General features: G+C 46.0%; 1 protein-coding gene across 1 annotated transcript in view; it reads right to left on the bottom strand.

Annotated features, from left to right (window-relative positions):
* The window catches only part of chid1 (chitinase domain containing 1), a 190,395-nt gene that overhangs the window by 129,740 nt on the left and 42,168 nt on the right, over window positions 1–18,487 (bottom strand). The window contains exons 2-5 of the mRNA XM_038806039.1: window positions 12,691–12,840; window positions 5,511–5,643; window positions 1,927–1,971; window positions 159–265 (exon numbers count right to left, since the gene is read on the bottom strand). Coding sequence (XP_038661967.1) covers window positions 159–265; window positions 1,927–1,971; window positions 5,511–5,643; window positions 12,691–12,840 — 435 coding nt within the window. The remainder of the gene's footprint in view (window positions 1–158; window positions 266–1,926; window positions 1,972–5,510; window positions 5,644–12,690; window positions 12,841–18,487) is intronic.

Here is an 18,487-nt window from a genome sequence, read left to right as displayed (position 1 = left end):
GCTGTGGGTGTACCTTCAACAGATGGACTGCAACAGTTCAAGAAAGTAGCTCACCACCACCTTCTCAAGGGCAGTTAGGAAAGGGCTGAGCCAGCGATGCCCACATCAAATGAAGGAATAATGGAAAGAAGCACAGACCACGAAGGGGAATGACTGACCTTTGCTGTGTGCACCAATGCTTCCGTCAGCTCCTCGATCTCATCCTCACTATTAAAAAGACTTTCATAGTCACGGTATGTCCAGGAATCAAACAGAATTCGAGGAACTGAGAGATAAATAGAATGAGAAAAATAAGATCACCATCAAATAAAGCCAAAAGAAACCGTACAGACACTGGCACAGCCACACACAGCTGTGTACAATTTAATACTCCACAAGGATAGTCAATTATCGAAACCAGTAGAGAAAAGGTCAAACAAACGGATGTGCACTCATCAGCTACAAAGCAAACCCGTTAGCATTGGAGAGGAGAAAGCTGGGGCGAAATGTTCTTCAGAATTCTTAAGCAAGTAGTTTAACTGAACCCGATAGTAAGTTTCAGATTATCACAAACCACAGGACCAATGCTGTGGGTTCAAGTTTAGAATAAAGAAAATGCAAAAGCAGTACTTAACATAGAGGGTAGTGAAGGGGTGGAATAAACTGTCAGAGAGAATTGGGTCGATATTTGAGGGGATTGGCAACGGGGAGATGTTCACTTTGGGACAGGGTAGATGGACTGTAGAGATTTTCCAGTTCTCACCTCCACAAGTCACAAACGCAAACCATACAGGGCAGAAAGGAGACAGCAGATTTAGTCATCTGGTGAAATTTGATGGGAGTTTTGGTGAACTAGCATGAAGAGAGAAACAAACCATTTTCACTCCAAATCTCTGCATTTCCCACCACCAATTTCTATTGAAACATCTGGCTTGAATACTATCCAATCAAGCAACCTATGTTTCCAACAAAAAGGAATCTCCTCGAACAACTCACAATGCCAGACACATGTCAGAACCCCTGAGACAACACAAAAGGTATTGAGTCATTATGGCAAAAGAGGCCATTTGGTCCATTAAGTCTGTGCTGTCTATCAATCCAGTCAGTTTATTGCTTCACTCCCTCACTCTATTCCCATGTTACTGCAAGTTTATTTCCCTCAAGTGTCCATCTAATTTCCTGTTGAAGCTATTGGAAGCAGCAAATTCCAGGTCATGACCACCCCCACAGCTGAAAAACCTTATTTCTCACATCAACGCACCCCCCCCCCCCCCCCCCCCCACTCCAACCCCCAGCATCTCTTGCCCAAAACCTTAAAGGGTGTGTTCCCCAGTCTTTGTACCATCTGCTAATATGAACAGCTTTACTTTGGCCGCCTTATCTAAACCTGCCATTATCTTCTTCACGTCCAACTCCTCAATCTCCTTCACTTCGAGAACAACCCAAGCTTCACCAAATTAACGTTGCAGCTAAAGATCTCTCATCCAGGATCTGCTCTATTAAGTCTCCTCTGCACCCTCTCAAGGGATGTCCAGAACTGGACACAATACCCTTGCTGCAGCCTAAATGAGCTTCATTCTTCTTGCCTTTTGTATTCAATACTTCTATTTAACAGTCACATGATTTTTGTACGAGACATCAGTTATCCTCTCCCACTAACACTTTCTGACCTCCCATCAAAGCAGGTCACAACTGCTAACTTGTCACAACACCAGTTAACCCTTTACTCTTCTACAGGCCCAGTCATGTACAGGATCAGCCAGACCCACCAACTTCATTAATAGAACCACAGCGTATTTGGAAGGAATCCAAGTGCAATGTGCTGTATTACTCATTTCAAGTTTGAGAGACTGGAGAAGATGATCACATTAGTGCAAGTGCAGCAACACAGAGCAGAAAACTATTCAGAGCGGGTGATAAAACTGAAACAAAAACTACGTTACTCACCAAAATGGACAGCGTTGGACTCTGCCCTCACGTTCTTCATCCAGCCTGTTCACCAATAACACAAGTCAGTTTAGATATATCAAAACAAGCATTAAGAACAGAACAATTTCCCTTTTAACCAAGCCTCCTCCTTCAGGAAGTTAGTCAACCTATATAACAGAGGAATGATTTAGGATTGTGGTGGCTGGAGGCAATGCCAGGTAGACAGCAGTGAACAACAAAGTGTTTATTAGCAACAAACAAGGGTAACTTTTTTTATATAAATATATTTTTTGTTGCAGTTTACATTTTTACACTGTACAGGAGATGACTGAAACGGTTATTATTTACAATTTAGATGCTGTTCCGTTTTGGCTCCCCCTCTTGTCCCCCAACTTTGTTTTCCACTCCCCACCTCTTTTCTACTATTTTCCAGTCCTATTTTAGGCTCTTTCCTCTGCTATAGATGGTTTATGTGTCACTTTTTTTGTTCTTATAGCTTTGTGTGTGTATGTGTGGGTGGAGGTGGCTGGATGGGTGGGGGGGGGGGGGGGGGGGGCTCCCTGTCGGCCTCTCACTGGATTCCTTCCTAGCGTTTCCTTGGGTCTCCAACCGTTGCACCCCCCCCCTTGTTCCTGTCTGCTTTCTGTGGTGCTGGTGGTTCCCATGGCTCCCCCTGCCATCCTCCTCCACCTCTATCCATTGTTGGCTTCAAACAAGTCCTGGAACAGGCTGATGAATTGTCCCTGCGCTTTGCAGAAGCCATTGTCTGACCCTCGGATGGTGTACTTGATCTTTCCCAGATGGAGAAATTCCGACAGGTCTGGCAGCCAGTCTACAGCTGTGGGTGGTGCTGCTGATTGCCAACCCAGCAGGATTCTCCGGTGGACGATTAGGGAAGCAAAGGCAAGGGCGTCAACCCTCCTCCCCATATGAAGTTCTGGCTGGTCCGATACCGGACCTCCACTCTCGGGCACAGCTTCACCCTCACACCTACAACCTTGGAAATCGCTTTGTAGAAGGCTGTCCAGGCAAGTCTGGGGGCATGCCCAGAGCACGTGGACGTGGTTAGTCGGGCCTCCCTGGCAACATTCGCATTGGTCGTCCACCTCTGGGACGAACCTGATCATCAGGGTTCTTGTCAGGTGTGCTCTGTGCACCACTTTAAACTGCATGAGGATTAGTCTTGCGCAGGAGGAGGTGGAATTGGCCCTACTTAGTGCTTCGCTCCAGAGCATCTATCCCTCCCTCTTCCGCCTTGCTCTGTCCAGTGGTAATCTCGCCCTTTCTAAAAGTCGTCCATATATGTCCCCGCAGTTCCCTTTTTCCATACTGTCCGCATCCAGTAGCTCCTCCCCTGCCCCCCCTCCCTCCCCCGCATGCACACTCAGCCTTTCTGCCCCCCCCCCCCCCCCCCCCCCCCCCCCCCCCCCCCCCCCCCCCCCCCCCCATGTCTCTGCTGGGCCCCCTGCTTTGTCTGTACGCAGATGCTGCCTGACGTGTTGAGCGTTTCCACAATTTCCTGTGTCCGTTTCAGGTCCTCGGAGGTTGCAGGCTTGTGTTTTGATGCACTCTCTAATTTAGTTGGTCCTTCCGCATTTCCCACTGTTCAGGAGATCAAACAAAAGTCGTTGTCCCCCTGGATGCTTTGAGGAGCCACCATGCAACCCCAGTTAAAGCATGGTCAAAGTGTACATTGGGAGTTGAAAAAGCAGCAGGGCTTACACAGGAATTTTACTGATACAAGATACACCATCATCTGGAAATAGTAGATTATTAATAATGAAAATGGAAACCATATTCAATTTCTTTTTGCTACTCTTACTTCTGACAATGCCATAGGAAAACCTTGTACCTTAAAATCCCACTTCCAAGGTTAATCTTGGCATTAACATGAGGGTTACAGAAACACAGCTTCAGACATTAGTCTATCGCTTCCTAAATTTCTCCACATAATGAAAGCCGAGAGATTATTGCTGGTGGCAGAGGTTTGCCAAAAATAAAATCACTAGCCTCAGAGATGCAGTGAAGGCAAAAGATTAGTCAGGGCAGAAGCCATTTTATGCTTCAAAAAGTACATCCTTTAATGCCTGATGCCTTTTTACAAAGTATATTGTACAGGCAATGTTAAGGGTTGTAGCCCTGAAGCAGTCCTGTAAGACAGAACTACCATCTAGTGGTTTAAATGCAACATCGCAACAAGGGCATAAACGTCTCCCCCCTACACCTGTGCTGAATTTCTTCAAAGGAGATTTTCAACTTAAACTCCATCACCCCATGGAGTTTCCTAAGCTGATACATGACTTGGATCCTATAAAACAGCCAGGAAATCTGCTCCCAGTTAATGCTGGTATCGACAGCCTGGGATTTGATTTTTACCACGAGAAGCAGTGTTACAAAATCAAAGCTAAGAAACAGTAAATGCAGAACACTGCCCAATAGATAGAAGTTGAAAGGCAGAAAGATGAACAGACTGTACAAACCAGAATTCACCTCCAAGCACAGAACAAAAATGTACCTCAACATACATACTGGGCCCGACAGACAACACACAGACTCCGTGGATCAGACGTTTCACCATGAAAGTATGCATTTGAAAGTCTGCCCTTGAATCCAGGGTAGTCAGTAATTTATTTTGGAGTAGTATTTCTAAGTAAGAGCGGCATGGTGACACAGTGGTTAGCACTGTTGCCTCACATTTCCAGGGACCTAGGTTCAATTCCAGCCTCAGGTGACTGTGTGGAGTTTGCACTTTCACCCATGTGTGCGTGAGTTTCATCTGGGTGTTCCGGTTTCTTCCCACAGCCCAAAGCTGTGCAGGTGGATTGGCCATGCTAAATTGCCCCCCTAGTGTGCAAAAGGTTAGGTGGGGTTACTGGCTTAAGGAGATAGGTTGAAGGCATGGGCGTAAGTAGGCTGCTCTTTCCAAGGGCATATGCAGATTCGATGGGCCGAATGGCCTCCTTCTGCACTGTAAATTCTACGGTTCCACGATTCTATGACTATGGATGTGTAGACATCAATCTCGCCTCTGGATCAGAAGGTTGCAAGTTCAGGTGCTCTTCCAGAACTACAGTACACACATCAAGGCTGACTGCCACTCCAGTGAAATACTGAGGGAGTGCTTCAGTGTCAGAGGTGTTGGCTTTCAGATGAAATGGTAAACCCCGTCAGGTGGCTTCAAAAAAATTCCAGGCACTATTTCCAGAAAGCGCAGGAAGTTATCCCTGATATCCCGGTCAATATATTTGTTTCCCTATCAAGATTATAAAAATCAAGTTATCAATTCACTATCACACTGCTGTTTGTGGGAGCTCACCGAGTGTAAATTGGTTGTCCTACATTACAGCAATGGCTACATTTCAGAAATACTCCATTTGCCATAAAGTACTTTGGGACTTTGGTTGTGAAAGGTGCTATGTAAATGCAAGCCGTTCTCTCTTTTAACAATTTATTGGACGTAGTGTGGAACATTAATTAATTAACTTGAAGTTGCTAGATCACATCCAAGACTTCACCCATCATGCCATTGCCATTCCGAACAATCGCTGAACACCAATTGTACAGACAATATAGTTTAAAACAGTCAGGAACAAAGATAATACCTCGGTCGATGTCATGGTGACCAGTGACATGGTACAGCTGAACACCCTTCCTTTGGATCTGAAGCCAAACTGGAGAAATGAAGGTGAACTTCCCACCAAATATCATTGTAATTTCATAACCATGGTTGTTCCACTGCAGAATCAAAACAAAATGGATAGTATGAGAATGTGAAACATGACACCAGGGTGCTGAATGACAGGTGAAAGAGTTTCTTGTCATCTATAGTGTACCAGCAGTAAGGTTTCCACCAATTTAACTGCTAACATTCAGTAACCTATAGATTGAAATTCCAATTGTTAATTTTGTGAAGCATTTAAAATCAGCCTGTAATACAGCTATGAAGCATACCGGGCAATAGTTCCCCACAAGAAAATTCAGCAAATGGTCACTCCAATAAATTGCTGCAATATAGGCAGCATCCTATTGCAAGGGTCCTCCTGTTAATCTCCGTCTGTCCCTTGTTTTCCCTGTTAATTTCTGTTCTTTCAGTTTTTGTACACGGACTAAAATTCACCGATATCTTTAAGGTGAACATCACCTTTAATGTAAAAAATGAACTCCAGCAGGATGTGCTGTATTGTCTGACATCTTGGTGGACTTGGCTGTCGGCCAACAGACTATTTTGATTTGCCGGACCTTATCACTGGGTTGTGCTGACTGGGCTAGGTTTTCTCTGGAATGTTCTAATGCGAGACTGTGTTTGCTTTTCGCTTTGTTTTAATCATTTTTGCTTTTAGTTTAGTTTTGATTGAAAGCTGGAGGGTCACAGCCTTGATCTCTGTCTCTTACCCGATGGTTTCTGTCTGAAGATCCAAAGTAAAGACCATTCTCTCTCTACAGTCAGATTGAATTGCAAGGAAGTTCAATCTAGCCATCACCTGCAGGCAGGATCAGTTGTTTAAAAACCCCTTTTCAACTCTCATATCTGTTCTGAGCTCAGAAAGACTGTTGGTCATTCTGGTGGAGTTGGAAACAAATAAGAATTACACAGGCCTGAGGCTGTGAGGGAATCCTACAGCAGGGAGTTCCGGCTGAACGCTCATGTCGAAAGATCCTGCCAGCAGATCTTCTTTAGCAATCCAAACGGTGGTTTCAATCACTCCAGCACTTGGGAGGACAGCCTGCTGCAACAATTTCAACATCTGAAGCCAGGACATTCATCTTCCATTTCATATTAATCCTCCTATTATTTTTACTTTCCCCCACCTCCCTCCTTGTGTGTCTCTGTCTGTCTTGTGTGTGTTTGGCTAGAAGGTGGGACGGTAAAAAAAAAAGGGGGGGGGAGTAGTAGTAGATTAGCTGACCGTTCTTCTATGTCTGTGGGGCTGGAACCGACCATGCACTAGCCCAGGGTGTTGTAACACTATATAGGTCCGGTATGATACCTCTCCATTCACCTGAGGAAGGAGCAGTGCTCTGAAAGCTAGTGTTTGAAACAAACCTGTTGGACTTTAACCTGGGGTTGTAAGACTTCTTACTGTGCTCACCCCAGTCCAATGCCGGCATCTCCACATCACTATATAGGTCAACATTTCAAAGTTTTCAGATGATACAAAACTAGGAATGCTCCTTATTAGATTTCTCTGCTCCCTATTTATAACTGAACGTTTTTATCCATGTATTATTTTAGGGAATCTCACTGCTCAGTCTCCATGGCCTTGACATCCGTTTTAAAATGTGCTACCCAGAATTAACCACAACACACAATTTACCGAAATTCACTAGACTCTGGGGTGGTCCCGGTGGATTGGAAATTAGCAAACGTGACACCACTGTTTAGAAAAGGAGGTAGGCAGAAAGCAGGACATTATAGGCCAGTGAGCTTAACTTCGGTAGTAGGGAAGATGCTGGAATCTATCATCAAGGAAGAAATAGCGAGGCATCTGGATAGAAATTGTCCCATTGGGCAGACGCAGCATGGGTTCATAAAGGGCAGGTCATGCCTAACTAATTTAGTGGAATTTTTTAAGGACATTACCAGTGCAGGTAGGCAACGGGGAGCCAATGGATGTGGTATATCTGGATTTCCAGAAAGCCTTTGACAAGGTGCCACACAAAAGGTTGCTGCATAAGATGCATGGCATTAAGGATAAAGTAGTAGCATGGATAGAGGATTGGTTAATTAATAGAAAGCAAAAGAGTGGGGATTAATGGGTGTTTCTCTGGTTGGCAATCAGTAGCTAATGGTGTCCCTCAGGGATCCGTGTTGGGCCCACAATTGTTCACAATTTACATAGATGATTTGGAGTTGGGGACCAAGGGCAATGTGTCCAAGTTTGCAGATGACACTAAGATGAGTGGTAAAGCGAAAAGTGCAGAGGATACTGGAAGTCTGCAGAGGGATTTGGATAGGTTAAGTGAATGGGCTAGGGTCTGGCAGATGGAATACAATGTTGAAAAATGTGAGGTTATCCATTTTGGTAGGAATAACAGCAAACGGGATTATTATTTAAACAATAAAATATTAAAGGATGCCGCTGTGCAGAGAGACTTGGGTGTGCTAGTGCATGAGTCACAGAAGGTTGGTTTACAGGTGATTAAGAAGGCAAATGGAATTTTGTCCTTCATTGCTAGAGGGATGGAGTTTAAGACTAGGGAGGTTATGTTGCAATTGTATACGGTGTTAGTGAGGCCACACCTGGAGTATTGTGTTCAGTTTTGGTCTCCTTACTTGAGAAAGGACGTACTGGCACTGGAGGGTGTGCAGAGGAGATTCACTAGGTTAATCCCAGAGCTGAAGGGGTTGGATTATGAGGAGAGGTTGAGTAGACTGGGACTGTACTCGTTGGAATTTAGAAGGATGAGGGGGGATCTTATAGAAAGATTTAAAATTATGAAGGGAATAGATAGGATAGATGCGGGCAGGTTGTTTCCACTGGCGGGTGAAAGCAGAACTAGGGGACATAACCTCAAAATAAGGGGAAGTAGATTTAGGACTGAGTTTAGGAGGAACTTCTTCACCCAAAGGGTTGTGAATCTATGGAATTCCTTGCCCAGTGAAGCAGTTGAGGCTCCTTCATTACATGTTTTTAAGGTAAAGATAGATAGTTTTTTGAAGAATAAAGGGATTAAGGGTTCTGGTGTTCGGGCCGGAAAGTGGAGCTGAGTCCACAAAAGATCAGCCATGATCTCATTGAATGGCGGAGCAGGCTCGAGGGGCCAGATGGCCTACTCCTGCTCCTAGTTCTTATTTTCTTATGTTCTTATTCCAGGTGGGGCCTACCCGGTATTGATAAAGATTCAGCTTTTGTTCTCACTGCTTTTATTGAGAAAGCCCATATTCTTTTTTAAAAGGATTCTCAACTTGTCTCGCCACTTCAGATTTGTATACTTTACGCCCTACCATTCAGCCCATATTGCCTCGCCTTGTTCTATTTACCAAAATGTACTTCTTCACACTTCTCTGCATTACATTTAGCTCTCGTGTGTCTGCCCATTCACTGGGTTGTCTATGCCTTCTTACAGACTATGTTTATTACATCTGAGACTTTCATTTCATCTGCAATTGGGTAAATTAAGTGTTTACCCAAATCCAGGTTATGAATAACTGACAGAAAGGGCGATGTTTCCAGCTCAGACCTTGGGGGAAAACAGTGTTAATCCCTCTGAAAAAAAAACTACTCTCTGATTTCCATCACTTAGCCAATTTTCTATCTGTGCAATCACTGCCTCTTCGATTCCACAAGCTTTAATTTCACTAAAAAGTCAATTATGTGATACTTTGTCAAATAGCATTTGACAGACACAAAGTACTGAGTTAGTATCTCAGACAGCACAGTGGTGAGCACTGTTGATGGTCACACCATGGTCCCAGGTTCGATTCCCGGCTTGGGTCACTGTCTATGCAGAATCTGCACGTTCTCCCTGTGTCTGCATGGGTTTCCTCCACGTGCTCCGGTTTCCTCCCACAAGTCCCGAAAGACGTGCTGTTAGTTGAATTGGACATTCTGAATCCTCCCTCCGTGACAGGCGCCGGAATGTGGCGACTAGGGGCTTTTCACAGTAATTTCATTGCAGTGTTAATGTAAGCCTACTTGTGACGATAAAGATTATTTTTCTTTTAGAAAACTGTTTATTGAGGCATTTGTAATTTTAACATTTCAACATATTATAAACAACAGAGCGGTCCAACACACACAAAATCACCACAGTAACATCCCCAATTTGCCCCCCACCCTAACTCACTCCTACCTACCCCTACCTTAGATTCTCCACCCCAATTCTCCACTGCCATGCTCCCTCCCCCTCCCCACTCCTTCTGCTGACGGTCAGTTTTCCTCACAAAAAGTCGATGAACAGCTGCCACTTTCGAGCAAACCCCTGTACTGAACCCCTTAAGCAAACTTAATCTTTTCTAATTTGAGAAACCCTGCCATGTCACTGACCCAAACCCCTGACTTTGGAGGCTCCGAGTTCCTCCATCCCAGCAAAATCCATCTCCGAGCCTTTTGGGGCCTCACGGTAGCATGGTGGTTAGCATCAATGCTTCACAGCTCCAGGGTCCCAGGTTCGATTCCCGGCTGGGTCACTGTCTGTGTGGAGTCTGCACGTCCTCCCTGTGTGTGCGTGGGTTTCCTCCGGCTGCTCCGGTTTCCTCCCACAGTCCAAAGATGTGCGGGTTAGGTGGATTGGCCATGCTAAATTGCCCGTAGTGTAAGGTTAATGGGGGGATTGTTGGGTTACGGGTATACGGGTTACGTGGGTTTAAGTGGGGTGATCATTGCTCGGCACAACATCGAGGGCCGAAGGGCCTGTTCTGTGCTGTACTGTTCTATGTTCTATGAGCCACCAGGGAGGCAAAGGCCAAAAGATCGGCCTTTCTCCCCACCTTGGCTCCCGGGTCTTCCAACACTCCAAATATTGCCATCTCAGGACTCGGAGTCACCCTCCCTTCCAGGACCTCTGACATGATATCCGCAAATCCCTGCCAGAATCCCCTCAACCTTGGACACGCCCAAAACATATGTACATGATTCACAGGACTTCACCCGCACCTCCCACACCTGTCCTCCACCTCCTCAAAAAAACCTACTCATCCGGGCCACAGTCATATGAACCCTGTGGACCACCTTGAACTGGATCAGGCTAAGCCTGACGCACGGTTAGGATGCATTGACTCTTTTCAGCGCCTTCTCCCATAGCCCAACCTCCAACTCCTTTCCCACTTCCTTTTCACTTCCCCGATTGGGACCCCTTCCCACTCCATCAATTCCTTATATATTTCCGAGACCCCTCCCCTTCCCAACCCCTGTTTTGGACAACACCTTATCCTGCAGTCCCCTTGGATGGAGGCGTGGAAAGCCTGGAAACTGCCTCCGGATAAAGTCCCATACCTGCAGGTACCGAAATTCGTACCCACCAACTCAAACTCCTTCTCTCGCTCCTCCAGGCTCAGAAACCCCTCCTCACTGAAGAGATCTCCAAACCTCTCAATCCTTGTCCACTGCCACCTCCTAAAGCCCCTGTCCAGCCCCCCGGAGCGAACCGGTGATTGTCACAGATCAGTGACCACACCGACGCCCTCTCCAGTCTCATGTGCTGCCTCCATTGCCCCCACACTCTCAGGACTGCCACTACCACTGGGATTGTGGAGTACCGAGCCGGCGAGAACGGCAGAGGCGCCGTTAACAGCGCCTCCAGACTCGTGCCCTTATAAGATGCCGCCTCCACTCGCTCCCACACCGATCCCTCCCCCACTACCCACTTCCTAACCATTGAAATATTAGCCGCCCAGTAGTAGTTAATAAAGTTTCCCCGTTCCAGAAGGACCTTCTTAACCCTCGGGGCTTTCCCAGCCAATATAAAACCCAAGATAATCGCGTTCACCTTCCTAAAAAATGCCTTAGGAATGAAAATTAGAAGACAATGAAACACAAATAACAATCTCAGGAGGACTGTCATTTTCACAGTCTGTACCCTCCCCGCCAATGACAGCGGGAGCACGTCCCACCTGCGGAAGTCCCCTTTCATTTGCTCGATCGTCCTGTCCAAATTTAACTTATGGAGCTGACCCCAGTCCCTTGCGACCTGAATCCCAGGTACCTAAAACTCCTTCCCACCACTTTAAACGGCATCTCCCTCAGTCTCCTCTCCTGCCCCCTTGCCTGGATCGCGAAGACTTTGTTCTTGCTCATGTTTAATTTGTAACCTGAGAACCAACCAAATTCCTCCAATATCCCCATAATTCTTGCAATTCCCCCCAGTGGGTCTGTTATATAAATAATCTGGGGATGTAGTTATGGGGAACGAGGAACTGGGTTAAGTCAATATTTTGCATCTGCCTTTACTACAGAGGATACTACAAGCATCCCAGAAATAGTAAGAATAGGGGCAGCACGGTGGCCTAGTGGTTAGCACAACCGCCTCACGGCGCTGAGGTCCCAGGTTCGATCCCGGCTCTGGGTCACTGTCCGTGTGGAGTTTGCACATTCTCCCCGTGTCTGCGTGGGTTTCGCCCCCACAACCCAAAACGTGCAAGCTAGGTGGATTGGCCACGCTAAATTGCCCCTTAATTGGAAAAATGATTGGGTACACTAAATTTATAAAAAAAAAAGAAATAGTAAGAATATGGGAGAGGAATTTACAAGGATTTACAGGCGAGGTGGATTGGCCATGCTAAATTGCCCCTTAATTGTAAAAAATGAATTAGGTACTCTATATTTATTTTTTTTAAAGTCTCTTGATCAAATATCAGTCTGTAATTCACTCCCAGGTATTTGTTACTCTATAATAATAATAATAATCACTTATTGTCACAAGTAGGCCTTAAAGAAGTTACCGTGAAAAGCCCCTAGTCGCCACATTCCGGCGCCTGTCCGAGGAGGCTGGAACAGGAATTGAACCCGCACTGCTGGTCTTATTCTGCATTACAAGTCAGCTGTTTAGCCCCCTGTGCTAAACCTGCAAATATCTCTGCATACATCAGAGTATTCAGTGTAGAAAGTTGTAGATTCTCTCATGCGAGTACACAAAACAGAATCCAAACAGGTTCTTAAATTCCATGCCTGAATATGAGCTGGTTCCCAGTAATTTCGGGACTGAATAATAATTGCGTGGCACAGCCATCAACACACATACAACACGAGAGAAATTACACAAGTTGGAAATTAAGGACTCCAATGGTCTCAAAGCATCTGTAAAACAGAGGTTGAACTTGGTCTCCCCATCTCAAGTACTCACGGGTGTCACGTATCCCAGAACATCACCATTGAAGTGCCGTTCGTTCACTTTGGTAGCACAATAACTCTTCTGCTCCTTCACAATATCTCTGGACTTTGGATCAGTGACAACGAGGCCTCGATCCTGAACCAAGTGGTTTGAAGGCCCTGTCTAACAAAACAATACTTGTATCACACATTATATCAATATATCCCAAACACCTTTATACAGCTGGACCTGCACTAACTGCATCTGGCGATCACAGCTACCATTCTGTACAGCACAAGTGGTGAGTTGATATGGATGAGGGAGGGAGGGACGTTTATCAGGACATTGGACAAATCAGCTGTCCTCAGTTTCAAATAATGCCATGAAATCTTTAAACATCCACCGGAGCCAGACTAAATGGCTGAAGGGTCGTAGACATTAACATCTTGTTAAAAGTCAGCACCTCCAACAACGTAGCACATCTGCAATGCTGCACCCGTTGGTGTCGGTAAGAATTAAGTGTTCAGTAGTGTTTGAACCCAAACTTTCCGATTCTGTGGGGATCATAGGATAGTCGCACCCACTGCCCCACTCTAGGGGGGAACCATGCCCAGTGTCATTCTGCTGGGGACTGTACTAAACACTCCACCACAGCTAAGCATGTAATAAAAACAAGGGAACCTCCTGAATCACTGACCCTTTTTGGCCTTTAAAATGATCCTTCACAGGGGTGGGGTGGGGGTGCGGTTGGGGTGTCAGTTTTGGACACATTTAGTTCCAGAAAAGATAGGAATAGATTTAGGAGGCAAGAGTTTTGAAAAGGAAAGGGTGGGTGCAGATGGGGTGGTGGTTTACATTGTTGATGTGGACAAGGATTGTTCTTTTTGAGAAAGGGGTGGTTATGCTTGATTTACAGAATCCAAACAGGTTCTTAAATTCCATGCCTGAAGAGGAACAATTGACCCCCAACACCCTGTCATCGAGCTGGATGGGGCTATAATCGCCTGGTTCCATTCTTATCTAATCAAATCCACAGAATCCCTCACATCATTATCTCCAGAAGGATTTATCTAGTATCAGGAAGAACATGAGACAAAGGGGCAGTAGATCATTTGGGTGCATCCAACAGGTCATTGTGATGTGTCGTGTGGGAGAAGAGAGTTAGCGTGCTTCATGTTTTTGTGCTCAAGCTGGCTTCTCATTTTCAGCCTACACCACTGGCTAGCAGTGAAAAAGACAGCTAAATGTGCAAGTCTCTCTCTGTCGGTACAGACTCTCCATCAGCAAGTTCCCTGTGGGCCTCTTCGTAATGACACACAGAAACTGGATCCCACATGGCCCCAGGTTAAAGCTTCAGAGAAACCTTGCCCCAAACATGAACAGAATGAGGACACACCATCGCATTCATAAACCAAAATCCCCTCTATGGCTGAATAGCTCCACCCTCTACGGTTGAATAGCTCCACCATTTTAATAGCTCAGGTGAGTTGAAGGTAAACTCTGACAAAGAAATCTGGAGTGGAGCCCAAAGGTGGACTGATGTATAAATGTGTCACCTTTCTGGTAAATTCCTGTATTCAGGTCAAAGCCAAACATAATGCTGTGCATTAATTTGGAATCAATTGGTGAGGTCGAGCGGGGGACAGCGAGAGAGTTAAATTTGTTTGGTAATGGAAAGTTGAGTGGAAGACAGAAGCCCAGAGAAATCGTTTGAAAAATTCATCACACTTCTCCAGCCAAAGTCAAATAATCAGATCCACCAATATGAAATTCAAGGCCTGAGGCAGAAATCTGGACAATTTCAGAACAAGATCAAAATTGCCACCAGAAAATGCAAATTTAAGGAAAAAGATGAAAGGCTGACCTGCCCAAGTGAGGCTCTGCAAACCCTGAAGTACAAAGAGATTTAATTGGATAGGAGGTGGTCAGAATATCGCAGGCACTGCTGATTGGGGGACTATGGGGAGTTTACACTTTCTCCACATGTCTGCGTAGGTTTCCTCTGGGTGCTCCGGTTTCCTCCCGCAATCCAAAGATATGCAAGTTAGGTGGATTGGCCATGCTAAATAGCCCCCTAGTGTCCAGGGGTCTGCCGGTTAGGTGGAGTTATGGGAATAGGGCAGGGGCGTGAGCCGACGTAGGGTGCTCTTTCAGAGGGTGGGTGCAGACTTGATAGGCCGAATCGCCTCCTTTTGCACAATAGGGATTCTATGAAGCACAAGACAGGTGAAGATAACAACTACCCAGATAGTTAGCTTTCAGTTAAATTAAGGGTATGTAAGGCAGGGCTGACGCTGTGGAATAGTGACAAAAATGCACACCAAACAGACAGAAGATGGGCAAGAGCTGCGATGACCACATGAGTTCAGAGGCAAAGGAAATGTCCCTCCCACAAAGTTAAATCGCTAGGAAATGAAATGAAAAGAAAATCGTTTATTGTCACGAGTAGGCTTCAATGAAGTTACTGTGAAAACCCCTAGTCGTCACATTCCGGCACCTCCCCCAACCGTAGAGGGTGGAGCTATTCAACTGCAGAGGGTGAAAAAACTGGGAGGTCATGTTGGAGTTGTATAGAACTTTGAGGCTACAGCTGAGTACTGTGACGTGCAGAACACAAAGAAAATGGTAAAAGAGTTATCAGTGACAGATCAACAGGGTGAATGAGAAGTAAAAACTGAAACATCCATACCCCAGAAGATGACAAAGCATTTTGAGGACACATTACGATAGGAACTTTGCAAGTGCATGAAATTGCTGGATTTGCCATTTCCCAGAAAACAGAAATTCACACAACCATTCAGATCAGGAAGAAGGGGAGAAATAATCTCACAACCAAAAAGCTGCCACTAAGGCTTGATGTCGGAACACAGAGAAATATCATCTCCCTCAGACTGAGGCAGTAGAGCTTTCCTGAAAATCTGAACATGGTTACTCAAAGGTGCGATGAAACCACGTAACGTCATACTAACAGCATAAAAGGGAAACTGAGACAGCGAGGAACAACCCAAATTACAGAATCACAGAATAATACAGTGCAGAAGAGACCCTTCGGCCCATCGGGTCTGCACCGACACATGAAATACACCTGACCTGCCTACCTAATCCCATTTGCCAGTACTTGGCCCATAGTCATGAATGTTATGAGGGGCCAAGTGCTCATCCAGGTACTTTTTAAAGGATGAGGCAACCCACCTCTACCACCCTCCCAGACAGAGCATTCCACACCATCACCACCCTCTGGATAAAATGTTTTCCTCAAATCCCCCCCTAAAGCTACTGCCCCTCACCTCGAACTGGTGTCCCCTCGTCACTGACTCTTCAACTAACAGGAACAACTGCTTCCTCCCTATCCACGCCTTATAATCTTGTACGCCTCGATCATCCCTGTCTTCTCTGCTCCAGCAAAAACAACCCAAGCTATTAAACCTCACTTCATAACTGAAATGTTCCATCCCAGGCAACACCCTGGTGAATCGCCTCTGCAACCTCTCCAGTGCAATCACATCTTTCCTATAATGCGATGACCAGAATTTCACAGTACTCAGCTGTAGTCTCAAAGTTCTATACAACTCCAACATGACCTCCCAGTTTTTGTAATCTATACCTCGATTGATAAAGGCGAGTGCCTCAAATGCCATTTTCATCACCCTATTAACCTACCCTTCTGCCTTCACAGATCAATGGACAAAAACTCCAAAGTCCCTTTGTTCTTCGGGACGTCCCAGTGTTAAATTAGAATGACATACACAAAGGAAAAGATGCTAACTGTGTGTTCCATGTCTCTAAAACAGATGGTCCTGCTATCCTGGGGTTGATGTTTGTGAAGAGCTGCAGCCAATCTCCGTAAACTAGGAGGTAAAGGCCACATTTGGAGTACTGTGTGCAGTTCTGGTCACCTCATTTTAGGAAGGATGTGGAAGCTTTGGAAAAGGTGCAATGGAGATTTACCGGGATGTTGCCTGGAATGGAGAGTAGGTCTTACAAGGAAAGGTTGAGGGTGCTAGGCCTTTTCTCATTAGAACAGAGAAGGATGAGGGGCGACTTGATAGAGGTTTATAAGGTGATCAGGGGAATAGATAGAGTAGACAGTCAGAGACTTTTTCCCTGGGTGGAACAAACCATTACAAAGGGACATAAATTTAAGGTGAATGGTGGAAGATATAGGGGGGATGTCAGAGGTAGGTTCTTTACCCAGAGAGTAGTGGGGGCATGGAATGCACTGCGTGTGAAAGTAGTCGGAAACATTAGGGACCTTCAAGCGGCTATTGGATAGGTACATGGATTATGGTAGAATAATGGAGTGTAGATTAATTTGTTCTTCAGGGCAGCACGGTAGCATTGTGGATAGCACAACTGCTTCACAGCTCCAGGGTCCCAAGTTCGATTCCGGCTTGGGTCACTGTCTGTGTGGAGTCTGCACATCCTCCCCGTGTGCGCGTGGGTTTCCTCCGCGTGCTCCGGTTTCCTCCCACAGTCCAAAGATGTTGGGTGGATTAGCCATGATAAATTGCCCTTAGTGTCCAAAATTCTATAATAATCTATAATTAACCTAGGACAAAAGTTCGGCACAACATCGTGGGCCGAAGGGCCTGTTCTGTGCTGTATTTCTCTATGTTCTAAAGGAGGTGACACTAAGGGCTGAAGAGAATATTGAACTCATTGAAAAACTCCGTCTGATCAGAAGTGAGGAAGATCTGATACAAATGTATCCAGTGTTTCAATGAGACATCTGGATGTTTTGAAGATTTTGAGTATCACATCACTATTGACTCAGCGATGCAACCAGTGGTTTATCCCCCACCCTAAACACCAACAGAACCAAAAGGAAAGCTGGAAAGAAAGTCCAGGAGATGGAAGGAAAAATGATTTCCAGGGTCACAGAGCCGACAACTTGGGTAAATCCATCAGGGTGAAAACGAAAACAAATTGACAACATTCAACATTGCCTTTGGTTGGTAGTAGGTACAAAGTTCTGAACCTGCTTTTAGCCACAAGGTGAGTCAGAGTGTATTGCAGCAGAAAGGGACAAGACGGAGAAAGACCTTTATTGTGACTCCAATCTACATCTCTCAAAGATGACAGGAAAGCAACTGATGAGCTGCTGCATGGAAGTAAGTTGAGGATGACTCTACCTTGCAGGATACATATCCTTCTGGTCACTTGGAGGGAGTAATACAATTCACTGATCCGCAAGGGAAAGGAGGTCAGCTATTCAGCACGCATGCTAAATTGTTGCTGCAACCGCTTAAAGGTCAAACTTCACATGGACATCATTTAATTATTAAAACCTAGAACTCAGCAAATGCTGTTGGTGGAAGCCGAGACACCATTGCCTTTAACTAGAGAGCCATGTTCAACTTGGACATCATAGTGTGGGGGGGGGGGGGGGTAAGAAGAGGTGGAGGGGGGGCAAGAAGAGGGGGTGGTGGGGGGAGCAAGAAGAGGTGGTGGTGGTGGGGGGGCAAGAAGAGGTGGTGGTGGGGGGGGGCAAGAAGAGGTGGTGGTGGTGGGGCAAGAAGAGGTGGTGGTGGGGGGGCAAGAAGAGGTGGAGGGGGGGCAAGAAGAGGTGGAGGGGGGGGCAAGAAGAGGTGGAGGGGGGCAAGAAGAGGTGGAGGGGGCAAGAAGAGGTGGAGGGGGGCAAGAAGAGGTGGAGGGGGGGCAAGAAGAGATGGAGGGGGGGCAAGAAGAGGTGGAGGGGGGGGGCAAGAAGAGGTGGAGGGGGGGCAAGAAGAGGTGGAGGGGGGCAAGAAGAGGTGGAGGGGGGGCAAGAAGAGGTGGAGGGGGGGCAAGAAGAGGTGGAGGGGGGCAAGAAGAGGTGGAGGGGGCAAGA

This window comes from Scyliorhinus canicula, chromosome 9 (assembly GCF_902713615.1).
Source record: "Scyliorhinus canicula chromosome 9, sScyCan1.1, whole genome shotgun sequence".
Taxonomy (NCBI): Eukaryota; Metazoa; Chordata; class Chondrichthyes; order Carcharhiniformes; family Scyliorhinidae; genus Scyliorhinus; species Scyliorhinus canicula.
This window is presented reverse-complemented; position numbering and strand designations above follow the sequence as displayed.